Consider the following 21369-nt stretch of genomic DNA (forward strand, 5'->3'; position numbering starts at 1 on the left):
AGGCTAAACTCAAAACATGCACAATGCCATGCCCTTTCAGGTAGGACCCATTTCAGGTATTTATACAGTTGAAACCGCTTGTGGCATGGGAGGTTTCCAATAAAGCTGAATGTGTACATAACTAGGAGTTTATTTTTATCAAACCATTAACTAGACAGCGATTTCTAAAGAGAAAAAAAATCGACTAGTTATATAGAAACTTTAAATCCTATTTAAAAAATTACCATACCATTTCAGTCAATCACTTATATTTAAAAATTACTGAACAAAAGAATAATTTATATAAAAAATTTACAACTTATATTTAGAAATCATTAAACTAAAATAATTTACATAAAAATTTTTATATAAGTCGAATTAGTCATCAATTTTTTATATAAATCGCTGGCGATTTCTAAATAAACCTACTCTCATATTTAAGTTTTAAAATAAATTAGATGTGTAAAAAATAATTAGAAGCTGACTTAAAATAATCAAAAATCCACAAATAATGGATCTTCTGTAAAAGACATGCACTTGTGCTCCCATGTATTGCGAAGATTGTGAATACCACCACTTCAACATGTGCCTTCTGTTTCATGTTGCAATGTATAGCTCCCTGCAGACAACATACCAGAGCATTATTAAACATAGGGCTGTTATTTTACGAGATAACTGCATTATAATTAGGATATTTCGACACCAGCTTATTCCCTCCAGCCTTTGCTGATCGAATTGGAGCTCAAACACGGAAAAGAAAATAAGAAGTATCGCATCCATTTGATAATTGACATAGTTACATGAGATTTCTGGAAAAGAACTACTACAACCATTCAATCTGCATCTCACACGTTCACTTTGCAAGCTGATTCCAAGTTTCCTGACTTATCTGTCTTCAGTGCACTGCCATTCTTGCACATAATTGAATAATAAGGCCAATTCTGGGAAAAGTACCAACTTTCTTCTGCTTGACTAATTTACCACAAGGACCAGAAGGTGTATCATCAATTCAACCAAGATTTTATAAACTTCCATTGCGAATTACGGAACAAATTTCCAAGCTAACTGCATGAAACTGTCATTTATATATGGACGCAAATCCCACATGAGACAATAACTCTCCAGCTCTGACGATGGTGTATTAAGGGCTACTGAGCGAATGATATTTTCCTGTGGTGTATGCAATTGTTAACTAAATGAAAATTTTCTTCTTACGAGTTAAACATAGAATTGATGAAAGTTGAAATGTAAATGAACCTGCATAGCATAGTCAAGCTTCAGCATTCCATAAATGGCCATGATCATACAAACGCATGACATTGACTTGTCCTGGAGATTCAATGGAGGATGTACTTCATCCTGGATGGGAAAGAAAGAAAGCCAATCCCAACAGATTCATAATGGACCAACATAAGCACAGAAAGAAAAGAAAACAATAGAGAAACCATTCAGATAAATAGGTAGTTATGTCCAAATAGCCAACATTAGAGGAGAGAAAACCTAGATTCCAAAGTTTGAAGTGATAAAACCTATAAAGACATGTTTGACTTGTACTTTACCCTTTGTAATGAATACCTACTAGGGTCCTGTTCTCAGGACCATTCACAAATAGTTTTAAGCCAAAACTCAAAACCGTAAGGATCATTGACAATTTTAATCAGAAGGAAAAAAAAAAGGTAAATATATTTTGATAAGGTGCAGTTTCCATGCACCTTCCTCAATCTTTCCAACAATCCAAGTTTAAGAGAATTTTGGTGATTGCTTCCTAGTTTTTAGCAATTTGTTGGAAGGTTGGATAAGAGATTTTGAAAGAATGACAACCTAGAAACTTTTTGTCAAATTCCATGTTTCAATATTTGTTGGTATATTTTGTAGTTGTTGAAACAAGCATCAACTAATCACCACTTCTGAACACAACGTATATCTCAGTTTAAAGCAACATTCACGTGTTGAAAGTATAGTTTAGTCAATGTCTTCATGTAACAAATCAATTCTCAAAACAGAACATAGACAATCCTTTGGACAGTATACAGTAATCAAGTCACAATTTGCACAACAAATTATAATGGAATTGCAGTTAGATATTTATACCTCATGTATGACACTGTCAACAATGTGGTTTTCTAAAATAAATGATGTGCTTTCATTTGTTGTCTGCGTAATAGCATATGCGTCCTCCGTGAGGCATTGAAGTTCATCAAGTAAGGTTTTAACTGTTCGATAAATGTAATATGTGCATATAATCAGTAAAAAATAAATGAATTAATCATTTATGAAAGTTAACAGATTAATCTAAATTCCAGTGCACTATATGAATGGGTTTGATGTTCATCAAGTAGCATAAGAAAATGGCGTAAAGGACAAGGCCGTTGTATGACCATCAATGTCTATAATCTTCAAAAGTGCTTGTTTGCAAAGTTTCCAGTTGAAAACTGCGAATGTCTTATGTACCCCTTTGAAAATGTGTCAAAAACTCAAAATGTGCACGTAAGCTATGAAAAGCTTTGAATACTGTCTAATGCCTATAGAGTCCTTATGAGTAGAAAGCATTCTCTTTACATAAACGAATATTTCTGATTTCTTGGTTTACTGTGAAACATCAAAACAAGAGTCATATTGGAGAACACAATCCCAAAAGAAATGCAAATTATAATTCAATATATATCGATAAAAAGGGCTACATAATACATTGATACTATAGCAATACATTAAAAACTGCAAGCAAAAAGGACACCTCATATCAAAGAACTATTGTATAAATACTAAAATTACATCTGAAAAATGAAACTGAAAACCTGAATTTGAGTAATGAACTTACTAAAATCAGTCAGTAGACTGTAAGAAAAGGTGGATTGCAGAGAAAGTCTAGGGATAAGGAAATGGGTATGATAGTATATTGTTCATGTCTTTCTCACAATATGGTGAATAACATGTTCTTATCATTCCTTTAGGAATATGGAAAAAATGAACTTTTTTTCTTCAAAATATATTAGAATCAAATAGTAGTCGTTAAAAAGTATTAACATTTATGGGGGTCCCTAATCCAAATCTCTTTCCAACAGCAATACCTATCCATATATAGAGAGAGATTTACCTATAATCTTAACAATTCCTTATGGATACTCAGTTGTTCCTCATCCCTTGAACTCAAGGATTTCTGTGTAGAAGATGAGAATATCTTCAGTTATGCGTCACGAAAACCTTATATAGGTCAGCAATAATTGAAAAGGAATATAAGCATACACTACACTTATTAGTAAAAATGCTTGTTTTCATAAACTCACATAGAGCTTGTTGACAACTCTGTAATAAGAATCTAGAGTATTTCAATTCTAAAGAATTTAGATGGTTGTCCAAGTTATTACTCTAGAAATTATTTCTAGAGTAATTACTTTGATTAAATGTTTTTGATATAATAAGATTGAGTAAGGCTTTATTCATTGGATTAAAAGGGATCCTAGCAGCCGGTGGTTTTTGGAGTTCACAAGGCGAAAAGAGAGAACGGATGGGAATTACTTTTGCAAAAAGTTATATTGCTAAGAGTAGATTATCTTTTACCCCAAAATTACAAGACTTTTGGAGGAAAAGTGGAGTATTTTGTTACTCTCTTTTTGTATCCAAGCGGCATTTAGGAATGTAAAACTCTGTAATTAGAATTTCTAGAGATTTGGACCTATTACCCCATAAATTTAGTGTTGCCAAACACCCTCAAAACTTATATAAGATATAGAAAGTTGAAATAATAGGCAGCAAATTGCTAGTAGTAAAAGATGATATTATAGGTAACAGAAATCAACAAATTTAACAAAAAAATACCGCTCTTCAGATGGTCTTGAAGCCCTTGTTCACAAGAATGCACTACAAAGATAAAGTCATGATAACACAAGAAGCATCAGATATAAATCAACTTAAATATATAAAAAGAAAAGATATTGTTCAATAAAGTGATAAAGGAAGTATCTCATAGTTAAATCACCATAAGCATTCTACTTTGAGTCCTACTTTCTAGATCTTATAGTGACACTTCTTATACTAATGGACTCTTAATGCAGCTACCAGGAAAAGAAGAAAATGGAATTTTTATGGAACATCCTGCGGAATTCTACATCCAGAACGGCATACTTAACCCCATTCGCATGAAGATGTGAAAAAGAAAAGGTGAAAAAATAGCCTATGTTCACAAAATCCAGTTCACTAGAGGATCATCAAATTGACAATGAAAAATGACTTTGTCTCAACAAGTTTGAAGGCATAAATATATTGAATTTGTAATTTTGAAAGAAAATAAAAAGAGCAACTGAGAGACCAGTGAGCTTATTTCCAGGTTAGCCTTTACATTCAGAAAAAGTGTTTGCCAGGAATTTAGAAACTATTTAGGCAAGAAATTCACCCATTAGATTAAGCTTAAAAAAAATTACTTAAAATTTGCATGTTCAGGCGTAGCTGCATCAGATCAGTATCTAAAAGAATTCGTTGAAGCGAAGCTAAAAATGGCAAAGTGGAGTAAATAATAAAGCAGTATGCACAATGAAACCAGTAGGTTGGAATATAGGAGTAGACCTTTTTTCCACTAGATGACCAATCTTAACACAAAGATGGAATATAAGCAAAATCTTTGATAGTTCTCCATATATAGATACATTCTTCTCGTTTCTCGAGCCTAATTAGAACTCAAAGGAAGACTACAATTATGAATCAGAATAGTTTTTCGATTCTATCATGCGCTAACCATGATGTTCTGTATATTACTGAACTTCTAAACCCTTCCCAACTATATGGGTCACAGCTAAAACAATGGATGGCCGTGCCGGTCAGCACGTCCCATGCCGGTAGAGGCACGGGGTGTGTCAGTGGCACACCCCCGTGCCGATCCGGCATGGCCGCGTGCCGTCCAACATGGCCTCGTGCCGATCATGTGCTAATATAGAGACAATTTTTTTTAAAATTTTTCTATTTCTATCAATCTTTAACAAATTAACTTTACTAATTTTCTTAACAAACATGATGTGACATGTAAAACCCATTTTTTTCTTTTTTTTTATATTCATCAATCATCATCAATTAACTTTTGTCATTTGCCATTCTTTAATTTCTATAATTATTATTTAACAAACATGGAATGACAATTAGATGAGATGGAAGAAGGCAGCTTCTAGGTATGGCTGGTCGCTAGAGAGAGAAAGGAGAAGCGACTGAGGATTAACCTCGACCATAGACAAGAAATAGATTCCGAGATGGAGGAAGGAGGACAGAGAAGATGGCTCAAGCCTAGATGAAAACTAATTTCAATGTTCAATAATCTAAAGAGGTTGCTTTTCCACATACTTGGAGGCTAGCCAACCATCCAAAAATCCTAAAAAAATCCTATTACGATTCAACTTACTTGTTGCTCGTTCAAACAGTCAAAAAGTGTTCTTTGTATGTGCGAATGCGAGATCAGGCGTTTGAATGGTCAAAATGCATTTTCTATATATGCGAACACAAGTCAGGCGTTCGAACGCCATCCATTTGCGTTCAAACGCACCTGCCAAAAACTATCTTATTTTTCTAAAACATAAACAGAAATTGATACAAAGTGAAGCAGTTTAATTATGTTCACTATGCACCTAAATCAAGAACAGCAACAGTCTTGTAATTAGTGGATGCAGATTCTCAAGCCGAATCCATTACTGTCGAGACACCAACCGAGACCTGCATCAGCTCCTCTTGCTGTCAAGATGGTGATTTTATCTACTGGGTGAATGCAGCTTGGAAATTTGATAGTAGTGGTGGCATTAATATACTCATCTACTCTCTCCCAAGTTATTTCTGTTTGGTGAAAACGGTGTTCCTCCACCACTGTGCAAACACTCTGGAAGGTAAAGCTAGAGCGATCCTTAATCTCCTGTAAATGTGGACCAAAGAATGCATGGCTTTTTAGTGACTCAGTTAGGGTAGCCAAGGCTATTAACGGGGATTCTAAGTATGTTGAGTGGACTATCTCTTCTCTTATCTAAGATTGTATCAAGTGAATAGAGCTCTTTTCCAATATTAGAGTATCCTACTCGAGCAGGTAGAAAAATGTCGTTGCTCACAATTTAGCCAGTCTAGCCATTCGAGACCAATCATGTCTGAATGGACTAATCCACCTTCGAATTTCACTGTAACCCCCTTTTGTAATGACTAGTGCATGGACTTTTAGAAAAAATCAGAGATCAAGAATCTAGAAGACTCACCTAAGTTAAACAATCAATTAAGGATCAAATAAGTCTAAAACTCTAAATCATAACTATCCAAACCTCAAATTAAAAATCATGATTTGCTTACTTGAATAGTTTCTATGAGACAATTTAGTAGCTCTGCAAACAATTTTCTACAAGTAATCATTAACTAGCCTAAATAAATATGCATTGCAACTTAATAACCTCATTTTTACACTTGACAAAATATTTAGAACAACAATTACTCACACTGGCTTATATTTTGGAGACTTTGGTGTGGATGATTGCACCCAGCTTCAACATATGCCTTCATTCTGCCAGTCGAATTAGATCTGATTATCTCACCCACCATTTTTGATATCTTATCAAGATGCGGCCTTCTAAAATATTCTGCTCACATGAAGAAAGTCATTATATCATGTATGACGCAAGTAGAGAACAGCAAGTATGATCTAAATAGATTAGGTTAGGTACCTCGAGGGTGTTAAAAGTTTTACTGATGCATTACTAATAAGAAGATATACAAAGGAAGAATAAAATAAAAAACAAGAGATAGAAATTAGTTTACATATCCACATAATTAAATGGATATGCAGACAAATGTTGTTTGAGATCTATGAGTATGAAGAACTCAATAACAGAAATTTAAAAGAAATGAACTAATTATGTTGATCTACACATGATATCAATTTTGCATAATTTATGTACGAAGGTTTCAATGATACTGAATGCTAGCTAGAGAAGATCAATATTTACACTGTTAACAATTTGTAACACTTCTTTTCAATAAGATCTTCAAAACATTGTGAAGCCCTGTAGCCTACGAAAGAGGAGTATACCAAGAAAACCCTCACACATTGGCCAATTGTCATTACCATAGAATTTACAAGAAAAACAAGAGGTTATGTTGACCTCCCTCTCCACCTGTGTTTCCTCCTCAGATGACACAGCTACTTACAATCCCTTTCTACTTCCTTACATCATTCCAACAATCTCCATTTGGACAGTGATAAGAGCAAAAGTTCACTTGTAGAATACAAAAGCCATATATGACATATCTATCCACTAAATCATTAGAAGGCCATCTCATTGTTGATCAAGATAAGTACTGCAAAAAAGAGAATTTTATGCTATAAACTCCTGAGATCAGCACTTTGGACAAGAAAAAGGTTTACTGAGCCATTTTTCCTTCAATCTTCTCCCAAATGAAAGAACAGTTTGCAATAAATTTCCTTCAATTATGTAAAAGTTTAACTACACTGAAAACCTTCTCGGACGTTAGTAATGCATATTACAAGTCTCATCACAAGTTCTGTCAATGAAAAATAAGATATCAAAATACTTACCAACCTCTTGATAAAATCTCATAAGAAACCGCTTTCCCAAATCAACTAGCTCCTCAAACTTCGCAATCCTGTAAAACATAGGCTCTTAAGTCTTTTGAGTTCAAATTTACAACAGCACAACTATTCCCAGCAAAAATGTAGAAATGTAAAGAAAGATGCTCCAATGAATTGAAAGATATAACTTGAAACCAACACTACCAATTAAGTACTAAAAAATTATTAGATAAGAAATCACCTAGAAATATGATATATCAGAATCTAAAAGGAAAACATCCTATGTTATGCTGATAGACATACAAAAAAAGCACTATCAAAATCATGGAATATCTAATAGGGAAGAATGTGAAGGATTATTAATTGGACATTGGAGTTTAAAAGCTTCTTGAAGTGTTCTCTGTCTGTATATAACACAAGTTACATATGATCTAGACATTATATAAGTTGTGTTAGACTCAATCCATTAAGCTCAATCTCCCCTTGATGTGATCCGATCTAACCTGATTCACATCACAAGGGCATACTGAACCGGCACATGCCATGCCAAACGGGTATCAACATGACCATCCTTGGATTGGATATTTAGGAGGGATTTTTTTTTTCTTCAAATCCCATTCCTATCAAAAAGTAAAATTAATTTAAGGTATACAAATAATAGATCTAGCTTAATTTACTAGATCTTTCATTTGTAAGAGTCACTCTACAAAGATTTAGCTTGAAGCTAGGTCTATAAGAAAATGCTTATCAAAATATAATAATCAAAGAAAATTTGACTTCCCCAAATATTGCCCAAGATTTTTAAAAAAATATGAAATTAATATATCAGATATATTCAAATTAACATGTTAGATTAACTCTATATAAGTTGATTTGAATCCAAATTTTATAGTTTTGAACTAAAATTTCAACATAATTAGAAATGACATAAAGTGGGTCATTTACAATATTATCTAATGATAAGACTCTAAATTTAGGATTTAATACATATATTAGAACCTAAAATATGTATAAAACCCCTAAAATTGTATTAAAGGTGAGTCAGTGTGTTGGTGGCACACTTGGGGGTGCCGACAGGATATCGACAAGACACGTATCACTAACATGGCAATCCTTGATATACAAAACTTGAATTGTTCATTTGTTATCATATGTACCAAAAAATTAAAATATTTCTCTAAAAGAAATAGAACTAATGCTAATAAAGCATCAGTGTACATAGAATATCCAAAATTATATCTGATTTGATTTCCTGATGTGGACATCACTGATAGGATTCAATGGCGTGTGTACCAGCGCAAAAGGTACCGACAGTTGATGATCCCCCTATAGAAATTTAGTTATGATCGATTTTGTATTTTTATTTGTTTATGGTGTCTTTTGTTTATTTTCGATTTAGGGTCTCTTTTACTTATTTCTTATTGTAGGTTTATATATATAGATCTGTTGTATTTTCGTTTGAAATTAATGAAGATTATTTGACTTTGCTCTTTTGAGAAAATTGGTCTGAAACCAGTTTTAGGGTGGAGGTGTAAAACCCCATTCCTTTCTTCGCTTTGTTTTCTCCTCCATCTTTTTCTCTCCACTACGTTTGCCATCATTTCTATTGTAAACAACATTCAATGAATGGTAGAACCACGCAAGATGTTATAGATTCTCCATAGCATGTCCTACCATGACAGGGCCACTAGTAAAAAGGAACATGAATGTGGTTTTATGACAGAGTGTGAAATTTAAGATAGAGGAGCTAAATCTCCCCATGACCACCATCTCATTCTTTTCAATTTAAATTGTAAAATGGTAAAAGGGAAGAAAATGTAAATAAAATAATAGAAAGGTAGTCAGAATAACTTTGTCAAGCTATCAGCACTACTTGTACTCATCACAAAGAATACAAGGAAAAGACTAATGAGAAAAAGAATAAATAACACATGTAACAGAGATGTTAATCCTATCTGTCTAAGTTCTAAACCTCTAGTAACTCAAATGCAATTAATAAAGATTAAAGAAACATAATTACATCAAGTAACATACATCAGTCACTCTGCTCTTCATGTAATAAAGGTTTTAAATAATGTACGAGATATAAGAACAAGTGTATTCAATTGGTCAGAGACTTCAGCACAAAAAGATATTAAACAGGACTAAGTCTTCAGAAAGTGGAAGAATAGCACGGCATTACCAAATTACCATACTAAAAGCTACAGAACATTTGTGAAAATGATCATCAGTAGTACATCCTATTGAACAGTAACTACACAAACTGAGGCAAAAAAATTTCCAATAGAAAGAAACTATGACTACTGAATGACAGAAATACATTCTGAAGATACTAGAAAATTGAATACCTAAATCATTATAATGAAATAAGAAATAAACCAATAAATGCAGTGGAAATCAAGAAAATATTAGGGGCATATTCATCCTTTACTTTGTCATGAAATCCAAGAAGATGCGAGAAATCTTCTGCTCCGCATCAAACAGAATCTCCTCCATCTTGTCAACTGATAATGAGGGAACTGAAAACGAGCAAAGAGATCGGTTAAAAGAATTTGAATAATAATTTTAATATAAGAATCAATGAAATGAGGGGAAGATAACTGACTTTTGGCTTCCTCCATTGCCGAAGAAAGAAGAGAGCCTCGATGATCTTTAATCCTCGATTAAAGGAAAAGAAAAAGATTAGGATTTTTCATTAGCAGGTAGATGGATTATGGAAATTGTAACAAGAGTCCGCTTTGAGAGCAAGGATGTCTTAAGACAAATCGAGACCTTGGCAAAATATATCAAACGGGTCCTTGCAAAACCAAAAAAGTTGACGACAGAGAGGGGGAGAGAGAGAGAGAGAGAGAGAGAGAGAGAGAAGAAGAAGAAGAAAAAAAGGAGCAGGAAGAGAGGAGAGAATGAGGAGGTCTGGAGGGGTGGCAGACATCGCTGCGGTTTTTGGCGGGAGCGGCGCAGCCGGTGGGTTGGGGAAGAGGAGGAGGAGGAGAGAGGAGAGAGAGAGAGAGAAGAGAGATGAAGAGGAAGAAGAAGAGTGGACAGGAGTATATACCGTAGGAGCTGCTTCCGTCGGAGCTGAGGCACGGTGGGGGAGGCAGCGGCGGCGGCGGTGGTGGTGGTGGTGCGAAAGGGAGGAAGTATAAGAGAAATAGCTGAGAAATAGAGACGGAGGAGGGTGAGAGAGAACAAAGCACAGACCCAAATGGGCCAAATCAATCAATTAGGAATTTTATTTTAAATAATGCTAATTTTAATTTGATTTTAGTAAATTTTGAATAAGTTTATTTTTGAATTTTTTACATAATTGCGGATGAAAACTTCTAAACCTTCATAATTGATGTTGCATTCTTTAAAATAACACAAATGCTATTATATTTTCTTTTGACTCTTATCGTTAGTTTTCAAGAAAATATTCATAACAGATTATTATTAAAGTTAGCAACACACATAAATTAATGTAAAATATAATTAAACAAAAATATTTTTTGTTGTAATGTGATACTGGTACTGGGTATAATATTTTACAGTTTTTAAATTATTATAAATAATTTATGTAAGGGCAAAATAGATTTTTTTTAAATTTAAGTAGTGTTTTAATAATGATTAGTTATATTTAACTAATGAAATATAATTTTTGTAAGATCACATTGATTTTGGTGGTAGTTATGATATTTTAAAAATTCTTTTTAGTCACAATTATTTAAAAATAATTTTTGCACAATTAGGCCATAATAAAATTACACCACGCGCATATAACGTTCTAATAAAAAAATCCACGAAGAGCTATAACTGTAGTTTTAAAATAAATTTTAATTAATATAACTAAATTTAATTACTTGAGATAGGAAGTTAGAAAATTTTATAAGTATTTAACAAAACTAGGCCTCATCACAAACCTATTTACCTAATAATCTACCTCTTAAAACTTAATATTTAAATTGATCTTATTGATGTTGAGCTTATGAAAATGTCAAATATAATCTTAATTATCTAAAATATAAAACATTTTATATAAGAATTACATACTAACATAAACATATTTTAGAAGAGTGAGGAGGGTGAAAAAATAATTTATTTGTATTTATCTTATCCAGATCTGAACTTACTATATTTTCTCTAGTTTATCCAATTGTAACATGGTTATAACATGATAAATCTTTCTGGTTTATCTCCACTTTATCCAATTAATAGATAAATACAAATTAAGAAATAATCTTCTCATTCTTTGTATATCTTGTTAATAAAAATAAATTCAAGTATGAGATGTATTAAAATATTTTCCCATTAAACAAATACTTCAAAGACTATTCATGTCTTCTAAAATAACAATCATAGATTGGGATAACGAAGAATATATATAAAGGATAAAATACTAACACATCATACTGATTCTTCTGTATGGAAGAACTTTGGCTATTAACATCAAGAATTCCCTGTGAAACTTTGTAATATATGACTAAGACTAGTTAGTGATAACTCTAATCTATTTTGGTTAATAAGTGTCAAACAGCATATAGTTTGTCAGTTTGATTTCATACAATTTAGCCCATTGAAATATGCATGAAATAATCATACTTTATTCTTATTCTTATTCTATCAACATATAGAAATGATATTGATATCTATATATAACCCCTGATAGATGAATCGCCAGAATTGTGAATCAAGGGTGTTAGACTTTTGATTCATCTGGGTGGAATATAAAACATTAATTTGTATGTCCTAAAAAATAATGCTCATAAATTTCAACATGATGCAATATCTTTTGATAATATTGAGAAAAATGCATTATATTAAAATCTATATATTTTCAGTTTAACAGAGAAACTAATAGTTTTACTTTAATTATAAGTATATGAATTAGTTTGAGACTTTTTAAAATACAGGGAGGTAAAGTAATTTTTGATATAAATATACGGGGGGTAGAGTAAAATATATTTAACCCAAAATTATAAGAATTGACAGGCTTGAGAGTCATATCTTACTCCAATATTTACTCTATTTAACTATAAAAAAAAAATTTAGATGGCTATACAGTTAATATTTTTAAGTCAAGTGTGCGTCAAAGAAAGAAAAATATAAGGTTTAATATATTTTACTCCTGTGCTTATGCTCAAAATTATTTTACCATGTTAATTTTTTTATTAATTTTAAATGAGTACCTAGACTATTTTCGTAATTTTGATACATTATATTAAAACCTATATATCTTCTCTAACAAACATGGAAAATAATTTTTGTCACTTTGATGGTTGTGCTTTAGATTATGGTGACAGAATCACAGTAGACTATACAAATTTACCTAAGCACATATATATGTGTTATTCAAATATAATATTATCAACCTTTGTCTTATGTAACTTGACATTTTTATCTCACTTTTGTTTTTGTAATAATTTATATTTGGTGACATAACTTCATTAACATTTGAAAATAAAATTTTCCTAAATAGGTGAAAAATTGGTTATCGAAGGTAATTTAGGTGTTAGCAGTAGCCATATTTCGTAGCTAGGAGTTATAAATGTTATGCAATCAATGGTTTTAAATTTCACATAAATAATATCGATTAGAAAAGGAAAATAAAAAATAGTGAACTTATTGTGATAGATAGTGTAACACCCTAAAAAATATAAATATAAATAAAATAATAATAATAATAATAATAATAATAATAATAATAAATATAGTGTGAAAAAGTGTAAGCGTAGAACTCCTCTCTACCTGATGTATCGAAATCCCAAAACCGTTGAGATTTTACGTAATGAGCGTCGAGATCGCTGACTCATCGTAAACTACCTTTAACCTAAACCCTAACTTCTCCCCTCCTTATTTATAATCTCAGGAACCTCCTTCCTCCTTTTCACTTCATCTTCTCTCTTGCTTCTCTCAACTCTCTCTTACTCGTGAATACTTGAAGAAGACTGTGAATGGTTGGGACTTCGTCAAATTTCGCGGAGCACATAATTTCATCTGTCGCTATATGCTCTATCTATATTTCCTATTAGATTTTGGTTTATTTAGTTTGCAACTATCCACCATTTTTACGTATTGTTTTTACATTCGTCGTCAATCATGAATGCCAGTAACATCTACTCTTTCTCCTTCTCTTATGTTTCTATGAAATTCTCTTTAACTCTCACATTCCTAAATGTGATTGGGTTGTTTACGTAAAAGACATGGACATGATCAAGAGGTCTCAAGCATCATCCTAAAATTATGCCTAGGAAGTGTTTGTTGTTATGTCAAAGAGAGATCAAGCTGTGAATTAGATAGATGTTTTATTTTTATATCTAGTTCTTGTCTTTTTCTTCGTAAGTTGTTCTTTATAGAAATATTTTGGCCCTTACCATATAAATGATAAATAATCTTTGGTACATAAAAATACCTCTATCTTCGTACTTTTCTTCCTTCTGTATCATTTTAGTATGTATGAACAGTTCAATCATATCTTTATTTTGACTAGAGTAAAATATTTAGGAGTCAAATTTATCACTCCTATAAACTTGTTGATATGTAGGAAGAAGCTTCTACAATTTTAATTATTTAACCAATACATTAGTAGAGTTTAGAACTTAGCCTTAGAATAATTAACATGCTAGATAAACACATGCGGTTCATTTCTATTTCCTAGTAGTTCATTGACCAGTAATAAACCATTTGCTGAAATTACTTAGAGACTTATGCTAAGCTTCAGAGAATTTCTAAAATCAATACTCACTGTTTGACGTGCGGTTTTCTTTAGCTTGTGTCTGTATATAAATTCTTTTGTATAAAAATTGATGCTTCAATATTCCTAAATATTAAAATTATAAGTAGATATCATATTTATCTTGTCCACCTTCTTGGAAGAGTTAAAAGGATGATACTCATATAGCAGGTCATCTTTCTCTTAAACAATAGTTTTGGGAGTGACACTCATTGCTTTGGGTTTTGGTGTACACCACAGACTTTCTTGTGGATGCACTTCTTACATGATTGAGCCTTGGAGCCTTTACTGTAGGTACATGGAGGTGTGGTGGTTTTTGCCCAGAGTCTTTATCCATGGGGGTGGGTAAGTGGATATACTATTCTTCTTCCTCACCAGGCCTCCAGTTGCCGACTACCCTGTCATTAGGTCACCAACCTCCTTGGGTTGTTTCTCTCTCGACGATGAAGCTTATCCCTCATTGTCTCACTGGTCGACCTTGACCTTATATTTTAGGGTCATATTCAGTATTTAGAGTTTACCTCGATTTGGCACCACTCTTGCGGCCTGCAATGAAACAGTGGTTTACCCATAGATAATGAGTAGTTTTATCCCCTAGATACATTTTTCAAATTAGGATATATTATATAATTATGTATATGCATGTTTTGGCCTCTAGTATGATTATATGATCTTATATAGAGATAATTTTAGTTGAACATATTTTATTATGCATTTGATTAGACTGATCTTAGATATGAGTATGCTGGTGATATATAGAGATGATTAGATATGACTATATTGTTATGACTATATGTCAAAATAATTTCTAGCATGAGTATGCATGTGATAGACTGGCACAAGTATGCACGTGACATATTAGCACGAGTATGCACGTGATAAACTAGCACGAGTATGCACGTGATAAACTAGCACGAGTATGCACGTGATAAACTAGCACCTCCACTGAGAGCAACGGGTGCAAGAATAACTCCATGGCCATAACCAGAAGTGAACTACTATGATGAGACTTATCCCAGCCAAAATTAAAGAGAGAAGAGCAAAAGGGCTATGTTTTTATTGCGATGAGCGATTCACCCCCGGGCACAAATGTGCCAAATCGGTGGCCACGGTGATGGTGTTAGACGAAACAAAGGATGTGGAGGAAGAGAAAATAATGGAAGATGAACTAGAGGATGCGGTGGAAGACCAAAAAGCATTAGAGGGCATGAGGAGATCCACGCTGAGATATCCATGCATGCCTACACCGACGCCAATGCACTTGTGGGTCAATGGCACCGTGAAGAATCAAACGATGAGGATTCTTATCGACACCAGGAGCACCGACAACTTCATGAATGAGAGTGTAGTCAAGAAGATAGGGATGACTATAGATGCTACTTCGGGATTCGATGTAGTGTTAGGAGATGGCATGACGCTCTGGGCCAATGACGTACACCGAGGGGTTATTTTGAAGATTCAGGGCAATTCCTTTGCCTTGGATCTTCACCCATTGGTCTTACGAGGGGATGACATTGTATTGGGTACTCAATGGATGCAAAGTTTGAGCCCGGTAACCTTTGACTTCTTGAAAATGTGGATAGACTTCAAACGAAGTGGCAAGCGAGTGTGGTTAGATGGAATTCGATCGCGGCTCAGAGCGCAACTTCAACCGATGGTAGGACTACCAAAGGCTAGATGCCATGGATTGTTAATGCAATTAATCTAGAGTCAAGTAGACGATGGAAAGGAAAAAATACCCGCTGATTTGTTTGCCTTACTAAAGGAATTTAGGGAGGTGTTTGAGGAGCCACGTGGCATGCCACCGACTCGACCCGAAGACCACCACATTGAGATTACTCCCAAAGCGAAATCAGCTAATATGCGGCCCTATCGGTATCCATTTGTACAAAAGGAGGAGATCATAAGACTTGTCAAGGATATGGTGGACAATGGAATCATCCAATCGAGCTGGAGCTCGTACTCCTCACCGGTGCTCCTAGTGTGGAAGGACGGGACATGGTGATTCTGCGTGGATTACCGTGCACTTAATGCCATCACAGTGAAGGATAGGTATCCTATACAGTTCATTGAAGAACTTTTGGATGAGCTCTCGGGGACCTCTTATTTTAGTAAGTTAGACTTGCGAGTCGACTACCACCAAATTCGCATGAGGCACGAGAATATGCACAATACCACATTTCACACACATGATGGGTGTTATGAGTTCAAGGTTATGCCTTTTGGACTTACTAATACCCCCTCCACATTCCAAGGTTTGATGAATGATGTCTTTAGGGCATTATTGAGGTGGTTTGTGCTAGTCTTCTTCGACGACATTCTTGTGTACTTCCACTCATGGAAGGAGCATCTTGTTCACCTTCATAAAGTATTGCAAATTTTAAAGAATAATGAGTTGAAGGTGAAGGAGTCCAAATGTTTATGGGGCCAGTTGCGAGTAAAGTATCTCGGCCACATTATTTTCGTGGTGGGAGTGGAAGCCGATCCCACCAAGGTGCAAAACATGTGCAATGGCAAATTCCAAAGACACTAAAAGAATTACGGGGCTTTCTTGGATTGACAAGCTACTATTGTCTATTCATAGCAAGATTGCCGCTCCCTTGACATCACTACTAAAGAAGGGAGAGTTTCATTGGATTGAGGCGGCAATGAAGGCCTTTGAAGCATTGAAAAAGACAATGACCACTGCTCTAGTCTTGGTGTTACCCGATTTCACCAATCCCTTTGTAGTGGAATGCGATGCGTCAGGAACTAGAATTTGAGATGTTCTCATGCAAGAAGGAAGGTCGGCAGCGTACATGAGCAAGACATTATCAATGAAGAACCATATGATGTCTACCTATGAGCGAGAGATGCTAGCCATTATCCATGTTGTCACCAAATGGAGACCATACCTCATCGGTCGGTGATTCATGGTGCGTACTGACTAGCGAAGTCTTCCTTACTTCCTTGATTCACACTCCGGTATAGTAGCGGTAGGTGACAAAGTTGTTGGGTTACAACTACGAATTGGAGTACAAGAAGAGAACTGAAAATTGGGTCGCCGATGTACTATCACGATAACCCGAATCGACTAAGCTAGCCATGATTTCTATTCTAGTATTTCCCTTCCTTTCATGTGTGGAAGATCCAGAGGTTAGGGAGCTCATGAAGAAGGTCGAGGAAGAACCATCTAGTTATCTTGGATTAGAAGTGAAGAAAGGTCTACTACTAGACCGAGGGCGAGTATGAGTACCAGCCAAACCCAAACTATGGGTGGGTGACTTTAATTCGCCACTTCCACGATACTTCTATGGCTAGACATTAGCAAACCTCTGGAATCTATAAGAGGCTGACACAAAATTGTGTATGGGCAGGGGTGAAAAAGGAGGTGCTGTCCCATGTTCGAGCATGTGAAGTTTGTCAACGCGCCAAGGCGGACTCGACGAAACAAACAGGGATGCTGCAACCTCTACCCATTCTGGAGCAAATTTGGAAAGATGTGAAGATAAACTTCATTGAAGGATTGCTCCATGTCAAAGGACATACGGTGGTAATGGTGGTGGTCGACCGATTGATGAAGAGTGCGCACTTTTCAGCTCTAGCGTATTCGTACACTGCAAGGAAGGTAGTAGAAATTTTTGTGAAGGAAATAGCCCGATTGCATGGAATGCCAAGGTCAATAGTTTTAGACCGTGATCTAATCTTCATGAGTCACTTTTGGCAAACTTCAAACAGCAAGGTATTGAACTAAAAATGAGCTTGGCGTATCATCCGTAAACCAACGGGCAATTCGAAGTTGTTAATCGCTGTCTCAAGCAATATTTGCGATGCTTCGCTGGGGAGCAACTGAAGAGATGGCTAGCTTACCTATCTTGGGCGGAGTACTCATACAATACGGCTCATCACACCGCTATTGGGATGACCCCTTTTGAGGCTTTCTATGGGCGCATACCCCTAACATTGAGATCATATGATTGGTCGAGCGCACTTGACCATATGGACATAGATGAGGTGCTAGTGGAACGTGATAAGGTACTCAAGCGGCCCAAGCTTCATCTAGCAGTGGTGCAGAACGGAGCGAAATAAGTGTATGATTGCAAACACCAAGAAAGAAGCTATGAAATTAGCGATTGGGTCTATGTTTGACTCCAACCGTACCGACAAATCTCGGTACAAACTATTCAAAACCAAAAGCTGGCACATAGCTTCTTTGGTCCATTTTAGATCCTGGATAAGGTGGGAGCAGTTGCATATAAGCTAAACCTACCCAAGTCATCCCGAGTTCACCTAGTTTTCCATGCATCCAACTTGAGAGCATGAGTTGGTCCAGTTAAGCAAGTTGCAACACAACTACCCGAGTCCGAATCAGAGGCAGTTGAGCCCGCTCCAAAGAAGGTCTTAGCACGAAGGAGGGTTAGACATGAAGGACGAAGAGTCACAAAGGTGCTAGCAAGCTGGATGGGACAAACACAAGAGCAGGCCACATGGGAACTCGGGACAACCTTGATGGAGTGATATCCTAAATTCGTATTTTGAGAACAAAGTGAGCAGAAGCATGATGGAATGATGTGATTTGGACCTCACCGAGTCGTCTCAAACATGGATACACCCATGAGTGTCTTTTCTTATTCTGTTTAGTTATTTATTTCAGAAAAATAAGGATTCTATATATTGCGTTCGAACGTAGGAGGGGGTGCATTCGAATGCCTATTGCGAACGCCTGCAAGCGTTCACATCAATAGAGAACACCCCATTTGAATACTGGCGTGCGAACGCTTTCATACATTCACAACAACAGAGAATGCGAAATGCGCGTTCGAATGTGCTTGACCCCGTTCTAATGCGGTCAGCAAGATTTCAATGTTTCTAGGGTTATTATCTGTCATTTTTGGCTTGTTTAGTTAGTCTCTTAAGGTGTGGATGATAACAAAAAATATTATGATGAATGATTATTGAGTTCTATCCCTTTTCCTCTCTGTTTATCCTAATCTTCCTTCCTCTTCGTTCAAGCCCTAGCCATGCACTATCTCGACGTGGGTGATCCTCTAACCTTTCTTATCTATCGAGTCCTCTCTCCTCATTGGGATCTCGACCCCTTCTCCCCCCTCATCTTTATCCCCTAAACACCATAATTCTTCCACCCCATCGCCATTATCATTCCTCACCTTATCATCACCACCACCTGTCACTTCCACCCTCACCCCCACTTTTATGTATTTTCATCTCGGTTGCAATCAGAATCTACGAGGGGCATAACCAAAAATATAGATGAGAAAGTTATGGATCGACCACCTTTGGTTTTATAATTTTCCGTCCACGATAGAATATCTAGTGAATATTTTCCCTCGATTGGGTGGGATGCTTTCCTGCATTTGATCCAAATCAGGAAACAGACGTCAAACCATAACACACTCCAACATGTCAGCCTTCATTCCCCCCTCCCTAATAAATGTGCCAATATGTCAAATCACCACAACTGCCAACATCCAATCAAGCTGTACGTGGGAGACCCAACCCATGCAAGAATGCCTCATACCAATCGTCGTAACCCCCATTGGAAACACTCCTACCTACAGCTTGATAAACCCTAATATCTCCACTAAAACCTGCAGCAACCCCTCTATTCCTACGGCCATCGTTGTGGCTGAGCCCCAACCTAACAGTTCATCTTCTCCCTTAGCAAACTCCTCTCCCCAGGGAAGAAGAGAGGAGCAAAGCTGATAAACCTTGGACTATCTAAATTTCCTCTCAAATTAGGAAAAAATGAATCAAAGCCCCCAAAGGATATGGCCAAGGTGGTAGTGCCAAAGGTGTTGCATGACCAACTATGAAGTTGCTATCCTAGAACTGTCGAGGGTGTGGAGGAGCCTCGACAGCTAGAAGCCTCAAAAAGATCTTCCATAGCATGGATGCTAACCTCTCTTTCCTTTTAGAAACGAAGTGTAGAGAGAATAAGGCCCGGGCTATCACAACAAATCTCTCTCTTCGCAATTGCTTCATTGTTCCCTTGATCCGCTTCTTAGGCGGATCATGGCTTCTCTGAGATGACAACCTCAAATTGAAAGTCCTGGAAAGCTCTTCAAGCTTCATCATTGCTAAAGTGGAGTGTTGGAGCACCCTCCAAAATTGGTTCCTCTATGGTGTTTATGACGATCTTTATCATTCTTCCTCCATCTCTAAATGGGATCTGATAAGCAATTATGTAGCAAATCCCGAGGCTCCCTACAACATTATTGGGGATTTCCAGTAGATAGTTTGTGGGCTTCACTGGACTAGCTTACACCTGGTCTAATAGAAAGGTGATGTGATTCGAACCTCACCGAGTCATCTCAAGCATGGAAACACCCTATGAGAGTCTTTTATTATTGTGTTTAGTTGTTTATATTAGAATAATAAGGATTCTGTATGTCGTGTTCGAATGCGGGAAGCGATGCATTTATTTGTGTTTAGTTGTTTATTTTAGAGTAATAAGAATTCTGTATGTCGCGTTCGAACGCGGGAGAGGGTGCGTCCGAAATGCCCCTTGCGAATGCTGCAGGCATTTATTACGAACTACTAGAGATGATCCGCAACAAGGGAATGTAGGCTTTGATTAGGGTGAATGATAGTGAATGGAGAGGGTGAAAGGAGGAATGATAGAGGTGATGATAGTAAGGAAGATGATGGGCAGCGATGGCGGTGATGAAGGGATATTAATTTACTTCTACTCCTAGGTTATCTTACTCTTATTCCTAAGATAAACTCAAGGCTAGAATATTTTTTCAATACTTAGATACTTAACAAAGGAGCCCAACCCCTTTATATATAAATGTTGGTTATAACTAGTCCTACTAGGACTAGTCCTAAAGGTTGACATGACTCAAATTAGGATTTGTCTTAAAGACTTACATGACTTAATTAGACTTGCCTTAAGGGCTGTCATGACTTATTTGGACTTAATTTAATGGCTCACATAACTAAACTAAATTTACCTAAAAGGCTTACATCATGAAATAATTAAAAGATAAATAGACTCGATCATTCGAGCCTAATGTTGCCGTGAATTGATCCGATCAGATAGGGATCACATCAGCGTTCACATCGACAAAAAACACAATTTGTGCATTCAAACGCGCAGACCTTATTCGAACGCCCGCGTGTGAATGCCTGTATACGTTCA

The 21369-nt window shown here is 35.8% G+C and overlaps 1 protein-coding gene across 3 annotated transcripts; it reads right to left on the minus strand.

Moving 5' to 3' along the window:
- Positions 1–636: 636 nt before the first annotated feature.
- LOC140794604 (uncharacterized) lies at positions 637–10725 on the minus strand. 3 transcript variants are annotated; one of them, XM_073146697.1, is made up of 9 exons: positions 10575–10725; positions 10125–10177; positions 9951–10038; positions 7526–7593; positions 6429–6569; positions 3796–3837; positions 2071–2192; positions 1237–1338; positions 637–1149 (listed from the first exon to the last, which is right to left on the minus strand). In XM_073146697.1, the coding sequence occupies exons 2-9, from the start codon at positions 10138–10140 to the stop codon at positions 1021–1023; spliced, it is 708 nt and encodes a 235-aa protein (XP_073002798.1). In that variant the 5' UTR covers positions 10141–10177; positions 10575–10725; the 3' UTR covers positions 637–1020. The 3 variants fall into 3 exon arrangements, with proteins under 3 accessions (XP_073002798.1, XP_073002801.1, XP_073002799.1); XM_073146700.1 differs by having other exon boundaries at positions 10125–10169; positions 10575–10714; XM_073146698.1 differs by lacking the exon at positions 10125–10177.
- Between the last annotated feature and the right edge of the window lie 10644 nt (positions 10726–21369).

This window comes from Typha latifolia, chromosome 9 (assembly GCF_019914945.1).
Source record: "Typha latifolia isolate L0001 chromosome 9, TyphaL0001v2, whole genome shotgun sequence".
Taxonomy (NCBI): Eukaryota; Viridiplantae; Streptophyta; class Magnoliopsida; order Poales; family Typhaceae; genus Typha; species Typha latifolia.